This window comes from Sorex araneus, chromosome 6, assembly GCF_027595985.1.
Source record: "Sorex araneus isolate mSorAra2 chromosome 6, mSorAra2.pri, whole genome shotgun sequence".
NCBI lineage: Eukaryota > Metazoa > Chordata > Mammalia > Eulipotyphla > Soricidae > Sorex > Sorex araneus.
The window spans coordinates 75,954,183-75,970,553 of record NC_073307.1 but is presented as its reverse complement, the minus strand read 5'-3'; the positions used below and the strand labels follow the sequence as shown (position 1 = coordinate 75,970,553).

The following is a 16,371-nucleotide window of genomic DNA, read 5'->3' as shown; positions in this document are numbered from 1 at the left end:
AGGGAAATCTATGTGTGTGCCAGTAAGGGGGACAGTCATGCCCAGACCATTGCTCTGACACGGCAATCACAGTTGTTTGGTTTGGTTTTGTTTTTGCATTAGTGATCTCAGATACCAGGTCACCTGGTGAACTTCAATTAGTTTACCAGTGGACGGAGCCAGATAGAGCATGGAATATTGAATGAGTGAGATCTGTCAAATATCAAAAGCAAAATGCCAGCATCTATGACAAAAGAGCTGAAAAAGTTTCAATATTCCATGTGGAAAAGGGAACCATTACCATTTAGTCACAATGGTTGGCAAATATGGTAGATACGCAACACATTTCCCGTGGTCATCAACAGAAAGCACCCTCCAGGAGTCAGCCAAATGCTGTTCTCTCTTTCTTACTCCATTATAGTTCATTTACATCATTTCTACAGTGGTGAAAGGATATGGGCTTCAAGATCAAGCCATTAGTATATAAATCCTTCTTCTCCCAGGGACATTTCCCTCCCTCCTCTCCCATCCCCTCTCCTCCCTTCTCATTTGTTTTTGAGCCACAGTGCTCAGGGCATACTTCTGGCTCTGCACTCAGGAGTCACTCCTGGCAGGGCTTTGGGACCATATGTGGTGCCAGGGATCAAACCTGAGTTGGCCACATGTAAGGCAAGAATGCTTACAAATGCAAAATCCCACTCCATTGTTCTAGCACTTCAACCACAGTGGTTTTATTTTTTTTTTATTATTTGTTTTTGCATTAGTGACCTCAGATACCAGGTCACTTGGTGAACTTCAATTAGTTTACCAGTGAAAGGAGCCAGATAGAACATGGGATACTGAGTGAGTGAGATCTGCCAAATATCAAAAGCAAAATGTCAGCAGCTAGGACAAAAGAGCTGAAATATACTTCTTTTACAAATACTGATCTATATTCACTTTCCCAGTTGAAATAACTTTCTTATGGGAGGCAGTGAACATGTATCACCTGTTTACTTACATTAAAAATATATAAGTATATGTAAATCTTAGAGAGTGAGCACATCGCAAATACAATAGCAATGTTCTTAGAGACCCCAAAAGCATATTTACTGAAGCAAATTGGTATAAATAAATAGAACATTTAAGTTTCTGAATACCCAGATAAAATTTAACTCAAAGAAAAATTTAGATATCCTATGGTGTATTATTTCTAGTTAAAACAGAGTAACTTGGTTTTAGATGCCTTAATAGATGAATCAAGGTAAAGGCAAAGGCCAGAGAGCAGAAAGAACCCTGAGGAATCAAGGGGTTTGAAATAAGCAGGGGGACAGGGCAGAATCCAGAAGGTCACCACACTCAGGCTTCTCCTCTGTGTCTTCCGAGAAAAGGGAAGAGCATGAGAGATATGAGTCTGTAGTGTCTAGACAGCAGACTCTGGGATGATTGTCCATCACTCCTGTCCTTTGAGGCAAGGAGATAGGAGTAGGGAATTCAGAGAAGTCACCCTCTCATCACTGGGATTCACACTGGGCGATGAATTCTCACTTTGCAAAGTAACCTCCACTGTTTCATTTAGCTTCTCCCAGTCTACCAGGACCTTCTATTTGCATGAAATTTATTCTGTTATACTCTTTTTTTTACTTTGTATTTTTCATAAGAGACTTGGAATACTTTCTGGAACAATTCTAGGTTATCTATTCGCAATTAAACATTTACTGAATTGGAGAACTCACTCCTCATATACACATGAGGTTAATAACTCCTATCCAAATACCAGCATTTTCACAAAGGTAATATACTAATGGCTAAGTATTAAGACTGATTTAGATTTTGCTTCACCACTAATGGGGGGTGGGTAGGACTAAGGAGACATGCAATGGGCTGTAGTTATACAAAAAGATTCATCCTAAAACGGAGGGGTCAGAAATAGTACAGAAGATGAGGTGCTTGCTTTGCATGGCAGACCTGGGTTCAATCTCTGGCACTGCATATGATTCCCTCAGCACCACCAGAAGTGATCCTTGAGCACAGAGTCAGGAATATGCCCTGAGTGCTGCCAGGAGTGTACTGACCAAAAAACAAAAAAAGAAGAAGAAGAGGAGAAGGAGGAGGAGGAGGAAAAGGAGGAAGAGGAAGAAAAGGAACAGGAGGAAAAGGAGGAAGAGGAGGAGGAGGAAGAAGAAGAGGAAGAAAAGAAAAAGAAAAAGGAGGAGGAAGAGGAGAAAGAGGAGGAAGAAGGAGAAGAAGAAAGAGGAGAAAGAAAAGGAAGAAAGAAAAAAGGGGAGAAGAAAGAGGAGGAGGAAGAAGAGAAGGAAGAGGGGAAGGAAGAGGAGGAGGAGGAGAGAGATAAGGAAGACAAGGTGGAGGAGAAAGAGAAGGAGGAAGAGGAATAGGAGGAGGTGGAGAAGGGAAAGGAGAAGAAAAGAAAGAAGAGAGGAGGAAGAAAAAAAAATCTTAAGATGATCTACATTCAGGCAATGAAGTGGTGCCCGATTATGCCACACAGGGAAAGTAAGACCCAAGACCTTAAAAGTTAAGAGACTGGGTGGGGGCAGAGTGATTGTACACTGGTAGGGTATTTGTACGTGGCTGACCCAGGTTAGATTCCAAGCACTCCATATGAACCCCCCAAGCTCACTCTGAGTGCAGGGCCAGGAATAAACTCTAAGCACCTCTAGTGTGCCCCAAATCTACCCTATTCTCTTCCTCCCACCAAAAAAAAAAAAAGAGTCTGGAATCATTGATATGGCTCATTGGTATAGCTTTCCCTCACATGCATGATGCATTGGGTATGATTTCCAGTACTGAAAACAAAAATTAAGAGATTAAAGCTTATACAAACCAAAAATAAAAGCACACAGAATAACCAAAACCAAACATCCCCATCAAAATGGAAAAATCAAAGATCTCATCTCCAAGAGCAGATATCTAAAGAGAAGATGTACTCATCACTATATGGGTTAGCTGTGATATTTTTAGTTGTTTTCTGAAGGATATATTTTGCTGTGCTGTTTTCAAAATCTGGCCAGGATCAATCTTGGCCAAAGGTTTCCACTTATATTGGCACAAAAGAATTCTGTAGATATCTGGAATATTTCTGAGTTTTATTCTAGAAATCATGATCATTTACATTTGATGAAGGTCATCCAAGAGAGAGGAAGCAAGAAAACTTGGTAGTTCTGAAAATATTCACTGAGGCCTTGGAAATCTGGGAGTGTTAGGATGAATTTGGAGGTCAAGTAACAGTGGCAGGAACCAAAGAATTCCTTTGGTAGGAACCAAAGGAATCACCTGATCATATTCTGGAAATCCTAGAAGACTGAGAAAGAATCTAGAGTTCCTGACAGAGCTTGGCTCACACTCACTCAGGAAAGCTAGAATCAGGTATTCTTCATTTCTTTAGCATAATGCCTCATCTCAATATACAGCAAAAGTGTTCTTGTTTTAACACCCCCCCACTACTAATTTAAAGGTAGGAGTCCTTTAGCAATGTTCAGACTCAGCCAGCTTTCATAAATGACTTGGGACAATAACATACCTCCCAAGGGCCTAAATTTTACCAACATAAACTCTAAATATGACTCAGATATTCTCTTGGTATCCAGAATGTCTAACACTTAAGTTTATACCTACAAAGGTTAAGTTTTATTTAAAATAAAGTGATTGCACATCTATTCATGATAACATCCCTCCTGGGGTCACTGTCTTTTGCAGGATGTCTATCTTCCCAATAGGACACACAGGGACTTATTGACAATAAGTCCACAATAACTGATCCACAATAACTTATCCACAAGAAGTCCCTTTGAACATAATTCTAATATTTTTATGCTAGCAGGATTTGGAATCTCCTAAATGTGGAAAATGATAACACATGTAGTAGCCCCCCACTTAAGGTCCATAGCATTCAATAGCATGTTAAAGTTCTAAGCAGTCATAAACTAAAGAAATTGGTTTAAATTTGTTGAATATGTGTTTCAGGAACTCTTATACCCCAGATTTTTATTCTCCCAGAACAGTATAACCCTAAATCGAATGGCTATGCCATGCAGCATCATTAGAATTCCTCTCAAATGTTCTCATTAAACACTCCTATTCCAAATAACTGAATAGGTCTCGGTCCAGATGGGTGGGGTACCACACAAATGCAGAGTAACTCTCAAACACAGAAACAGCAGAGTCTATACCAAGGGAAGCTGCTGTCTGCTGTAAATCGCCTCATAGATTTTTGTTTGCTTTTATAAATAAGTTCTAATAAAGACTTCAGAGAAGCAGACATTAACCACAAACGTGTCAGTATAGTAACCACAAGCATGTCAGCTTTTTAAAGCACCCACAAAGAGAACTATGCCTTAGTGTTCTAAGCATTGAGAGCCACTGTAATATAGCCTTGTGGGTGTTATCACTGGGGGAGGTCCTCAGGTCACAGCGAGCCCCCCTGATGCTGCTGAAGCCTTGCCATCTGACAGCTTAAGGATATTAGAGGCTATGCTTAAGTAAGGGCAAGAGAGAAGCCATGCCAGCCAGCATGAATCAGAGCCAGAGGAAGCAGGAAATGCATGCAGCCAGGAAAGCAAAACATAAGGTCATGTGGAGAATGGGGAATGGTCTGTCTTAAGTCTGAATAACAGCAGCAAATGAAGGCAAAGAAAGGGAGAAACAGAAAGGGACTGGAAGCTTGGAAGGAGGTATGATCTCTGATAATTTCTACTCTTGCCTCAGGATTATCTTATTAGTCTTTCACAATCCTATCAGAGCATGGAACATATATGGAATTACTTGGAACATCATAGAACAATCTGATAGACTGTTTGTGTTCCACAGGCACATTTTGTCTAAGAGGCAAGAAAGTATAGTAATCTTGGTCAGCTCTTTCTGAGGCAGTAAGACTTGCATAAAAATTGATTGGTTTGACTAGGATTAAGACTTTGATTGTCAGAAAAATAGAAGGGTTTGCAAGATTACCTTCACTTAAAAATACAAACAAAACATTAAAATACATAACACTTATACCAGCAATTTCCAAGTAGGAACTAGGAAAGTGCTGAGACCCTCAGGTGCTCTATTCCTATGTCTGGAAGATGTTCATTTGGCATGTGTGCTTAATCAACATTAATTATTAAAGGGGGAGTTTTGATAATTTTTAAATGGTATCATTACCAATTTTTTAAAAATTCAGAATGGAATAGTTAGTGACTCAACCTTAGGTATACATTAAAGTGATTTGTGACACTGGAATAATATGATACTCTCAATCCCAGTACAAGCCAATCAAATAAGATCTGAAGATTTATGGGTGTGCTGGGAAGGAAGGCATCAGCATTCCGGTTTTCCCCAAAGATTATTCTTGCTAACTTTTGTGACATAACAACCACCTTGCAAACATAGAAGCTTATTTATTCTGGGCACAGCTCTACAGTCTGGCAGTTTGGTAGGGATCTACTTTAATGTAGCACTAGCTAAGACAGCTTGAGTTGACCTGGAAGCCTCCAGGACAACTAATAAACTGCAAGTAACTGTCATCTCAGAGGTCAGCTGGAGATGAGGCTGGGGACTTGAATTTTTCTTCTATTAGTTCCTTGGATTCTCATATGACAACATGGCAAGTCTTTTTCTGACCTCGCTTCAAAAGTCTCACATTACTTATGGCATATTCAATTAGTTCAGTAAGTCACTGAAGCCAACTCAGAGTCAAAGGAGGACAACTTGCTTTTAGCCTTCACTGGTACAGAATCGAAGCTTCTGCTGCCACAAACTCAGGTTTTGTATCTGTAGATGAGAGACAGCTACTATTCTGTGGCTGCTGCAGCAAGTGTTAATGACAACAGATATTTATTCTTTCATGTGACTGGAAGGATGCCAAACTCTGTACCACTGGACTAAACCTGAGGGTCTGCTGTGCTCCTTCCAGAGGCTCTAGGGAGAGAACTGACTCCTTTCCTCACCTAATTCTTGGTGACTGTCAACATTCTTTGATCACACCATCAAATCTCACTGTGCCAGGTGGAGTCTCATCCAGGAGCTGGGGTGGGTGAGCCCAACACCAGTCCAAATGGAACACCCGCAGCCGAAAACCTCCAGAACCTAATCGCTGCCATGGTCATGGCTGATCTCAGGTTCAGGACAAGCCTCATCCATGAATGAATCTGTTGAAAAACTCAGGCATGCGGGTTTTGTGACCAAAATCTCCAGGCTCTCAGAGAGTCTGGGATGGGAGACTCCTCTTATCCCCTGGAGCCTGGCAGTCTAGTCCACGAACTGCTTCTGGGCACCACATAAGCTCATTAGCCGGCCATAATCCAGACTCACAAAAAAAATCTCAGAAGAGATCAACAAGATGAAGAGATGCCTCTAGACTCCAAGGTCACTATCCCATTAAAAATTTAACTCCAGCTGTATCACCTTATTTAAAATTTTAGAGTTCCTGGAGCAACGTCTCAAATTCTACACCACTGATGTACCACATTCGATGGGATGTAAAGTAGAAGGCAACCCATCTCTGTTGAAAAGATAATAGCACAGAAGGCTCAGCATGTAACAACATGTTAGTGATCTCTTATACAAGGGCTTAATAGCTCCAGGGTGAGATACAACAATCTTCACATACTTTCTTCTAAGGAAACTTTTTTGGATCATTTTTAATGAATTATTCATAACACTTGTATCACTTGTCTTCCTGTTGATCTTTGGTTTGCTCCAGCAGGCACCAGTAATGTCTCCATTTGTCCCTGTTGTGTGCTAGTAGTGTAGCCCAATGATATCTGCTCGCTCCACGAACAGAAAGAGCCTCAAACCATTCATTCAGGGTTTTGACAAAGAAGTCTGACCATCTCGTTGATGGGAGGTCACATGGTCTTTTGACATCCCGTGGAATCCAGTCAGTAATAGCTCCAGTCCAGCGGTCATCTCTGAATCACATTACATGTCCAGCCCATCTGATTTTTGATATCTTGGCAAACGAGAAAAAAAATCCCTGATTCTTGACCATCGATGGAGGTCAGAACTCCGGATTCCTTCTCTCACTTGAGTGAGACATGATCTTCCTAGATAGCTCTTTTGATTCCTCTTTGGGATACCCAAATAGCGTTCTCATCCTATTTGCGTCAGGCCCAGGTCTCTGAGGTGTAAGTTAGGGCAGGAAGAATGGTGGAATCCAAAAGATGTGCCTGGAGTCAGAGGTCCTTCATCCTCAACCACTTCTTCGATGCTCTTGAAGGCGTTCCATGCTGCTCTCTTCCTCCTGCGCATTTCTGGTGCCAAGTCATTCCTCATGTTGAGTTCTCGAACCAGGTACACACAGCTGCTGCATTCAGTGATGTTCATTCCATTGAGAGCAAATGGAGCATCAGGGACTAGTTCATTTTTCATGAGCATTGTCTTGTTGAGGTTCAGCTGCAGTCCGACCTTTCCATACTCGCGGCTGAAGTTGACTAGCATTTGTGCTGTTTGGCTAATGTTTGGCGTTATGAGAACAATGTCATCAGCGCAGCAGAGGTGGTGTAGTTGCCGATCGTCTATCTGCACTCCCATTCCTTCTCATTCCAGTCGTCACATGACGTTCTCAAGGGTGGCACTGAAGAGTTTTGGTGAAATGGTATTGCCCTGCCGAACCCCTCTCTTTACATTAATTGATCACTTCCTTGTAGAATGGTGAGATCCTGGTGGTGAATCTGCGACACAGCTCATGGAGGATCTTGATGTACTGAGTTTGAACGTCCTGTTTGGCTAGGTCTCTGATGACTGCTTCAGTCTCAACAGAATCGAAGGCCTTCTTTAAGGTGATGAACGTTAGACAGAGCTGCATCTTGAACTCTTGCAAAACTTCAATGAGTCTGGTCACCATGTGGATATTGTCGATCCTGCTGAATCCTTTTCAGAACTCAGCTTGCTCATATGGCTGTCCTTTATCTAGTGTCTTGCCTATTCTATTCAGGATGACACGAGTGTACAACTTGTAGATGATAGACAGCAGGCAGATTGGGAGATAGTTGCCGATGTCGTGGATATCTCCCTTCTTGTACAACAGAACGGTCCTGCTGGTTTTCCACTGGGACGGAACGTTGCATATGGGTAGGTAGTGTGTGAAGAGCTGAGTTAGTGTATTGATGAGTACTGGCGGCAGATTCTTCAGTTGTTTGGGTCTGACCTTGTCCAGACTGGGTGCTGTACAAGTCTTTATCGATGAAATGGCGTGTTGGATATCAGAAGGGAGGACGTTGGGAACGACATATCCATCCTGTGGAATTTGGTATGTGGGCAGGTGGACATGGCTGTCAAAGAGATCTGAGTAGAATTTGTGAATAATCCTCTCCATTGTCTTTCTGGAAGATGTGATAGATCCATCAGGATGTCGGAGGGCAGTCATCTTGGCCTTGTAGTTGGCAAAGGACAGGCAAGCGTTGCGAATACTTTTCTTGGAATCTGCCACATCGGCCAAAACTGCTGGTCTTCTCTCTTTGAGGTCTTCCTTTATTGCTTCTCTGCACAGCTTTGTGAACTCAGATGTTAGCTTGTGGTTGCCTGAGGCTTGTGCCAAACCACGTTGGCAAATGAGCTGGAGAGTTTCTGAAGATAGGTGTCTGCTTGTGGCTTTCTCACTCTCGGCATTTTTCGTGCAATCATGGAGGTGCTGAACCAGTCGACTGTATTCCTCGTCGATGTTGTCAACGATGGCATCTTCCCACATTGCTGCAATAGTGCCAAAGAGCTCCCAGTTAGTGGTCATTCTGGGAGTTCTCATCTTTTTTTTTTTTTCTTTTTGGGTCACACCTGGCCATGCACAGAGGTTACTCCTGGCCCTACACTCAGGAATTACTCCTGGCGGTGCTCAGGGGACCATATGGGATGCTGGGAATCGAACCCGGGTCGGCCGCGTGCAAGGCAAACGCCCTACCCGCTGTGCTATCGCTCCAGCCCCATGGGAGTTCTCATCTTAAACTTAAATTTTGCAGTCCTTTCTCCCTGCTCTGTGAAGTAGAATTTTGCACGAAGGAGACAGTGGTCCGATCCTGTTTGGAATTTCGGGACAACAGCGACATCAGTCAGGCAAAACCTTCAATTGAATATGATGTGGTCAATTTCATCGTGGAACTGTCCACTGGGAGACTCCCATGTCAATGTTTAGATTTGGCCTTCTGAAACTTCGAATTACCATGGATGGTCTTGGTCAACATTATGAACTCAGACAGTCTTTCACCCTGTTCATTCCATTCTAGACCATGGGACCCAATGTGGAGTTCTTCAGGCAACCTTCTCGGTCCTATCTTGTCATTAGAATCACCAACAATGATCTTGTAGAAGGTGGGGTCTTCTTCATAGAACTTTTCCAGCTGCATGTAGAACTTCTCAATTTCTTCTTCATCATAGTTGGATGTTGGTGCATAGACGACGAAGACAGAAACTGCCAGCAACAAGCATAACCATCTGATTCGGGTTGTTAGGGGGCTGGGAGTCAGAGGTTCTTGAAGGAACTTGGTGGAAGATAATTTCAATGCAAATTCTGGAGGAAAGGAGTGTGTATGATCCAGCCAGCACCTGAATGCACCTTTCAATCCTCAGCCACAGATTCTTCATAGACAGTGACCTGCTTAAATTCAGATTTGAAAACAAATTCCAACGTGCCTACTGCCTACATCCTAAGCTATCTTTCTGTTTCTCATGATGCAAAACAACAGATTTTAAGCATTTTTTTTGTTCTAGCCAGTCACTTTAATGTAAGACTTTACATTTTTATTTCTGCCATTAAATTATGAACACAAACAACACAGAGTTATGAGCAACTTCTACTCACCTCAGATAGAAAGTATCTCTGATGGGTAAGTGAACCTACAGGGGCACTGAATGTTCCTGCATTATTATGAGAAACGGTCTCAATTGCCAGTGCCAGTTCCCACTCAGAAAGGGCTCAAGAAGCTCTAGTATTTTGTTTGCAAGCTTCCCTCTGAAGCTCTGTGGGTCTGATTCCTTTAAAACAGATATTTCTGGGGGCCCAATAGGTCAATAAGGAAAGGAAAAGTTGTAGCTGCCAGATTTTATTTCGTCTGATTTTGAGTTGCTCCATCTATTTTTAAGAGAAGTAAGAAGATGCTAAAATAAAATTTAGCAACTTTATTATTCAGTAGTCATTTTAAATATCTAATTAAAAGTTACTGAATTGAAAAAAAAGTTACTGAAATGATTTACTTGACTGAGCAATGCAATCTGTTTCTTCTATAAAACATATTAGTTGATGTCTTCAGTTTGCTGATTCCTAACTCCATGTTTTGGTTGCCATGGCTGTGTTGATTCTTATGATGCATCAGCTATGCTTGTTATAAAACTTGTTCATGTTCATTTCACTTGTTAAGGGAACCATATTAAGCAATTACATAAATCATTTTTTGGGGACAGGGCGGGCAAAAATATAAACAATAAAATAAATAAATTTCTCTCTGTTTTAAGGAGAATGCAACTGAGAATTTTAAACTACGCATGTAAGGTGTCTCACAACATTGTTGCTGAGGAATGAAATTGAGCAGTCTCATAATTGAATTGAAGCCCTTAGCCAGATTTCAGAGTTGACATATTGCAAATTTTAATTTATACTTCTTTATTTTATTATCTTATTGTATTATATGATATAAATTGACACATAAATTTGAATCAAAATAAAGTGCCATATATCTATGTATGTATATATTTAATTCCCTTTGTTGACAACTTTTTTGTCTGATAAGAGCCAATTAACTAATAACACAACTGCACACCACAAGAGACTCTTTCCAAACAGTAAGATGAAAGCATCAAGAGCAAGCTAAACAGTTTAGTGGCTACAAGGGACCTAGACTGTTGCTAGTAAATGCGACCATCCTCACATCCCATTTGTTTTTTCTTACATCTGTACCCTCCACCCCTCCAAGCCCAATGCTGAGACAGGGACACAGTTCATACCCATCCTTTTTGTAAAACTCCAGCATCATATTATCTGTGGCAACACTGAGGGGCCGGCGGGCCTGCTCAGGCTGGCGCCGGTCAGCTGGGTCCATGTCAGGGGAAGGCATGGAGCTGTAGTTGGCATTGTGGTTCACGTGCACTGGGCTCCCGTAACTCCCCGTGATGTTGAACTCTATGTCTGTGGGAAGAGAGAATGGGTGTGTGTGAGTTACCTGTTGCATGTCCTTCCTGGGCAAAAGAGAGATAAGCAGAAGTGGCCTCTTCTTTTTATAACTCACCACTAGAAAATTTTCTTCCATGGTTCAATGTTAGCTAATGTCTTACTATGTATATTTGGTTTGGGGACCACACCCGGCAATACTCAGGGGATATTTCTGGTGCTGCACTCAGAAATTATCTTGGCGATGCTCGGAGGACCATATGGGATGAAACTCAGGTCTGCTGCTTGCAAGACAAAAGCCCTTCTCAGAAGCTCTACTATCACTCTGACCCTATCTCAATAATTCATATTTCTCACTCATAATTCACCCACCATGTTCAGAGGTAAATTCATTTACTCATTTCACATTTTAATACGTTTAAAATAAAGTAATTTCTACTTTCGATTAAAAAAAACTAGTAAAACAGGATTTTTTTAAAAAATATGAAATCACCTATATTATACCCTATGGTTATAACTGAAACCAAGCAGACTTATCAAGATCAGGGAAAAGAACAATGTCCACTCTCACCATTGTCATTTAACATTACTGGGAAAGTATTAGCCAATGGAAATTTTCAAGAAAATAAAATAAGAGGCAATATTACATTTATGATGATTTAGTCTTTCTGAAAAATTAAAGAAAAAAATAGAATTAGAAACGCTAATAAATTTTATAAGATTGCTGGCTACTCATTTCATTATTTTTAGTAATCACTGTGTCACTGTCATCCCGTTGTTCATCGATTTACTCAAGTGGGCCCCAGTCTATTTTTAGTAATAGACTTTATTTTTACTTGTAATTCATTAGCTTACTCAGAAAACCTACAGAATCATGTCTCGATCCTAATTCCATTATTTCATTTTTATAATTTCTTAGCCTCATCCAGCTTTGCATCACCAAGAGAACTTTTACAAGACTAGCCATTCACAGCTTTCATAACCAAAATACATGAAGCAAAATAGCAAATATTAAATGTATACAATGTTGGATTAGTACTGATAATCTTTAATAGACAGAAAAGAAATTATTAGCATTTGTACTAAAGCATATCCTAAAATGCTTAGTAAATAATAGCACAATAAAAGTAAAATCAAACCCTGAATTCAGTGAAGCAAATACTCTCTCTCCAAAACTCTCACTACTAAGAGTTATGCTTTTATGCAATGAATCTTCAGTGGCTAAAAGCACTTATAAAGCATCTTCTTGGAGGCAGAAGGAGAGAACAATGGGTAAGGTGGAAAAGGTCCCTGGTAGCACATATGGTTTCCCAAGTCCTACTGGAAATGATCTCTGAAAACAGAATCAGAAGTAAGCCCTGAGCACTGCTAAGTGTGGCCCTCAAACCAAATCAAACAAACAACCCCCCAAAACAAAACCATCTTAAAATTAAACACCTTTGGAATTTTAAACTACAGAAATTAATCTCACTGCCTTCAATTTCCATGTTTAGAAGGGAACTGAGGGACATGGAAGGATTTCACATGGGTGATCTATAAACCCTGAGTAAAATCCACTTTCATCCAAGCCTCATTGTCCACCTTCATCTAAAATGTGAAGAGTTTTGAGCTAATGGTCTCTCATTTCTTTTTTTTTTTTTTTTTTTTTTTTGCTTTTTGGGTCACACCCAGCGATGCTCAGGGGTTACTCCTGGCTCTGCACTCAGGAATTACTCCTGGCGGTGCTTGGGGGACCATATGGGATGCCGAGGATTGAACCCGGGTCGGCCGCGTGCAAGGCAAATACCCTACCCGCTGTGCTATCGCTCCGGCCCCATGGTCTCTCATTTCTTAATGCACCAGTTTTTCATGATTCAAAAACCACAGTATGGATATTATATCACAAAAGTACATGGACATTGTTAGTATAATTTATAGACATCTTCAGGCTAGTGAGAAGGAATCTCCCTCAACCTGCTTCATACCTCAATGTTTTTGTATCCCTGTGTTAAAACAAAACATACTTGCAAGCAGTAGTTCGGTTTTTAAAAGTTCGGAACTCAGAGTATCACTGCTGCTCTTCCTCAGGTCCCTCTCCATATGGCCCACACCTTGATGAGCCCACATACCTCCAGGGAAGAACCAGTCTGCATGCTGGATGATAGGTTCAATAATCCCAACAATCTGCAAGGAGACTGTCGTCATCATCTCTGTGATGTTCCTGTAAGCGGGGAGAAAGGCAGGTGGAGTTACAGCAGAAGCAGGGGGACGAGCACTCTTGTTACCACAGCCTGGAAAGGACTCTGGACATGAAGTCTGAGGGCCTGTCTTGGGGAGCAGGCCTTCAGGCAGAAGAGGTCTGTCTTCTGAGTTCCTCTTGCCCTATCTAAAAAAATGGAGATAACGGGACTGGAGCGATAGCACAGCAGGTAGGGCATTTGCCTTCCATGCGGCCAACCTGGGTTCGATTTCCAGCATCCTATATGGTTCCCTGAGCACCGCCAGGAGTAATTCCTGAGTGCATGAGCCAGGAGTAACCCCTGTGCATCACCAGGTGAAAAACAAAATGGAGATAATCATAAGAACCTTCAGTATAGGAACCATGTAAATGAGGAATAAACCTTAAGTCACCAAGTATGAGGCAAGATGCATTATGGAATTTAACCATAAGAATGATCAGATTCATCTCTATAGCCTGCTCTCTCTTTGGAGACATCCTTCTGTCTCTGTACCTTCAAGTCCTTTGCCCTCTGTGGAGAGCCTCCACAGGACCGTGCTTCGTGAACACCTTTTTCTTGTTGATTGCACCGTGCTTCCTGGACAACACCTGATGGGGAATCAGGATGTCTTGTCACGCCCACAAGTTGTGGCTAGTTTATCAGCTGCAGACACTTGGGGGCAAACAAGCAGGGAGAAGTATATAAGGGGGGAAGCTGCCTAGCTAGGGAGTTCCCTGGGTCCCCCCTTAGGTTCTCCCTCGTTCCTCCTCCTCGTTCCCGTTCCCCTTTTTCCCGTTTCATGGAAAGTCCCTGAATAAATCACGGCAAGAAGGATCTCCTAGTTGCGTGTTTCTTCGCTGGTCGAAGTGGCGCGCGACAGCTCTCTACCTCTCATCTGAACACTAATAAAATGAGCTCAGAGATGACCCTCTTTCAGACCTGAAACCAGCAATGAGAAAGATATGTGGGCTTCTGAGCTGCCTGCCTGGGAAAAGGAGCAGGCGGGATCGGGTGAGGCAATACACGGGGAGGGTGCAGGCCTTGCACACTGTGCTCCGGCCCAGCCCCCATGCCACATGGCTTTCTGAGCACCTTTAGTCACACTAGTCCTCAGCACTGTAGGGGCTTGCACAGAATTACACCTTAGATGCCAACACTGAGCTGCTGACCTGAGGGGCCTGAATCACTGAGAGTCCGTTTGGCACCCTGAGCACTCACTGGGATCCAAAAAACCATAAAAAAAAAATGACCAGATAACTACATGAGACTGGATTTAAGCGCATTAATGGCCAGGATCTAGAGACTTAAATGAATATCGAGAGACAGCAGCACGCTGCAGACATGTCTCCTGACCCCGCAGCGGGCTAACCTCACCGGGGCACCTCAGAGGGGGGTAGGAGTGTCCCTCTGCCTGTTCCAAATGAACTCTGGCAGCCGTAAACCTCCAGAACCCCATTGCTCGTCCCAAGCCCCCCACGCAAGAGTGAATCTGCTGATAAATCCAGGTATGCAGGACCAGTGACTGAAAACTCCAGGATTCATGGAGCCGGGAATGATCCCCTACGTTCCATCTCCCCGCCCTTCTGGTGCTCTGGCTGTCACACCCACAAACTGCCTCTGAGCAGCATTTAAGCACATTAACAGTCATGATCCAGAGACTCACAAAAGAATCTCGGAAGAGAGCAGCAAGCCTCTGGACCCCAATTACTTAAAATTTTAGAATTCCCGGAGCACACAGCGGCTGACATCTCATACCACTCATAACAAACAATACAAAATAAATTATTTAGCATCTGCCTGTGGAGCAGGTTTGAGTGGTGGAGGGAAAATTTGAAATAAAGGTGGTGGGACTGGTGTTGAAATATTGAATGTAATCAATTACTGTGAACAATTTTATGAGAATAAAATTGAAAAATTAAAAATATAAAACTCCACGAGACTCCAGGTGATTGTGCTAGTCTGGGCCATCTACCCACACTTCAGTCTCACATAATACCTACCTGGCTTCCACATCCTGTACTCACCCTTCTGCTTGTGGCCATAAGAGATTGGGTCCTAACACAATTGCAATATTACTGGGAGTCATCTTGTTTACATCTTGATATTCTGAAAGCTTGGACAAAAATTTGATCAAGTATCTGAAAGGAAATGAGAAGGTCACATTTCACTGAGTCAACACCAGTTATGTGCCTATAGTAGGAAGAATCTCTCATTTCATGAGGAGAGTTATGCGTCCTGTAATTTAATAGACATATCATGTGTCAGGAAGTAGAAATCATGTATTCACTTTCCAAAAACATACTCAGGCCTTCCTCAGCTGGATGAAAACATCTAGCTATAAAGATCCTCCTTTTTTCCTTTAGGCTCAACATATCTTCTAATTCAATCCTCAGTCATCTGCCAGCCCATATCAGCCCCTGTGTTTACCCAGAGGTAAAAATCAAAGTGTTGTAGGTATCATTGGTAGAGCACCTACATGCTGGGGTGGTGTGTGTCTCTTAGAATATCCTCTGCAACTCAAGAATATTTCTAGAGAGAGTCAGTGAGGAAAAAGTTAAATGATGACTTACTCAAGTGAAACACTGATAACATACACAGAAGTTCAGAACAGCACTGTCATTATAGCAAGAAAGTGGGACTACCTAAATATCCATCAAAGAATGAACAAACAAAATGTGGCTTGTCTCTAAAATGAGATAATATTCAGCTATAAAAAATAAAATTGCTATTGATATAAATGCTAAAAATGGATGAATTTTGAGAATAATATTATGCCAAGTAAAAGAAGTCAGATATAAAAGACTATCTGTGTGACTCCACTGATATGAGATTTCCAGAATAGGAGCATCTGTAGACACAGAAAGTAGACTTTCTGTGTCAGCAGATGGTTCAGGGAAAATGACCTATGACTACAAATAGGAATAGTTTTCACTTTTTGTGGGATAAAATGTTCGAAAATTATATAGGGATGGCAGAGATGCCTCCAGACCCTGCACCAGGCAGAATTTCAGATCCAGGGCAGCCCTGAGGGGGATGGGTAAGTCGCCCCAACCCGCTCAAACAGAACACTGGCAGTCAAAAGCCTCTAGTACTCAGTTGCTGCCATGCTTACAACCAATC

At 41.9% G+C, this 16,371-nt stretch overlaps 1 protein-coding gene across 5 annotated transcripts in view; it reads right to left on the bottom strand.

Annotated features, from left to right (window-relative positions):
- The window catches only part of ARHGAP44 (Rho GTPase activating protein 44), a 195,358-nt gene that overhangs the window by 14,495 nt on the left and 164,492 nt on the right, over window positions 1–16,371 (bottom strand). For all 5 annotated transcript variants that reach the window (XM_004603890.3, XM_055143123.1, XM_055143126.1 and 2 more), the window contains exons 14-16: window positions 15,276–15,389; window positions 13,162–13,253; window positions 10,891–11,071 (exon numbers count right to left, since the gene is read on the bottom strand). In XM_004603890.3, coding sequence (XP_004603947.3) covers window positions 10,891–11,071; window positions 13,162–13,253; window positions 15,276–15,389 — 387 coding nt within the window. The remainder of the gene's footprint in view (window positions 1–10,890; window positions 11,072–13,161; window positions 13,254–15,275; window positions 15,390–16,371) is intronic.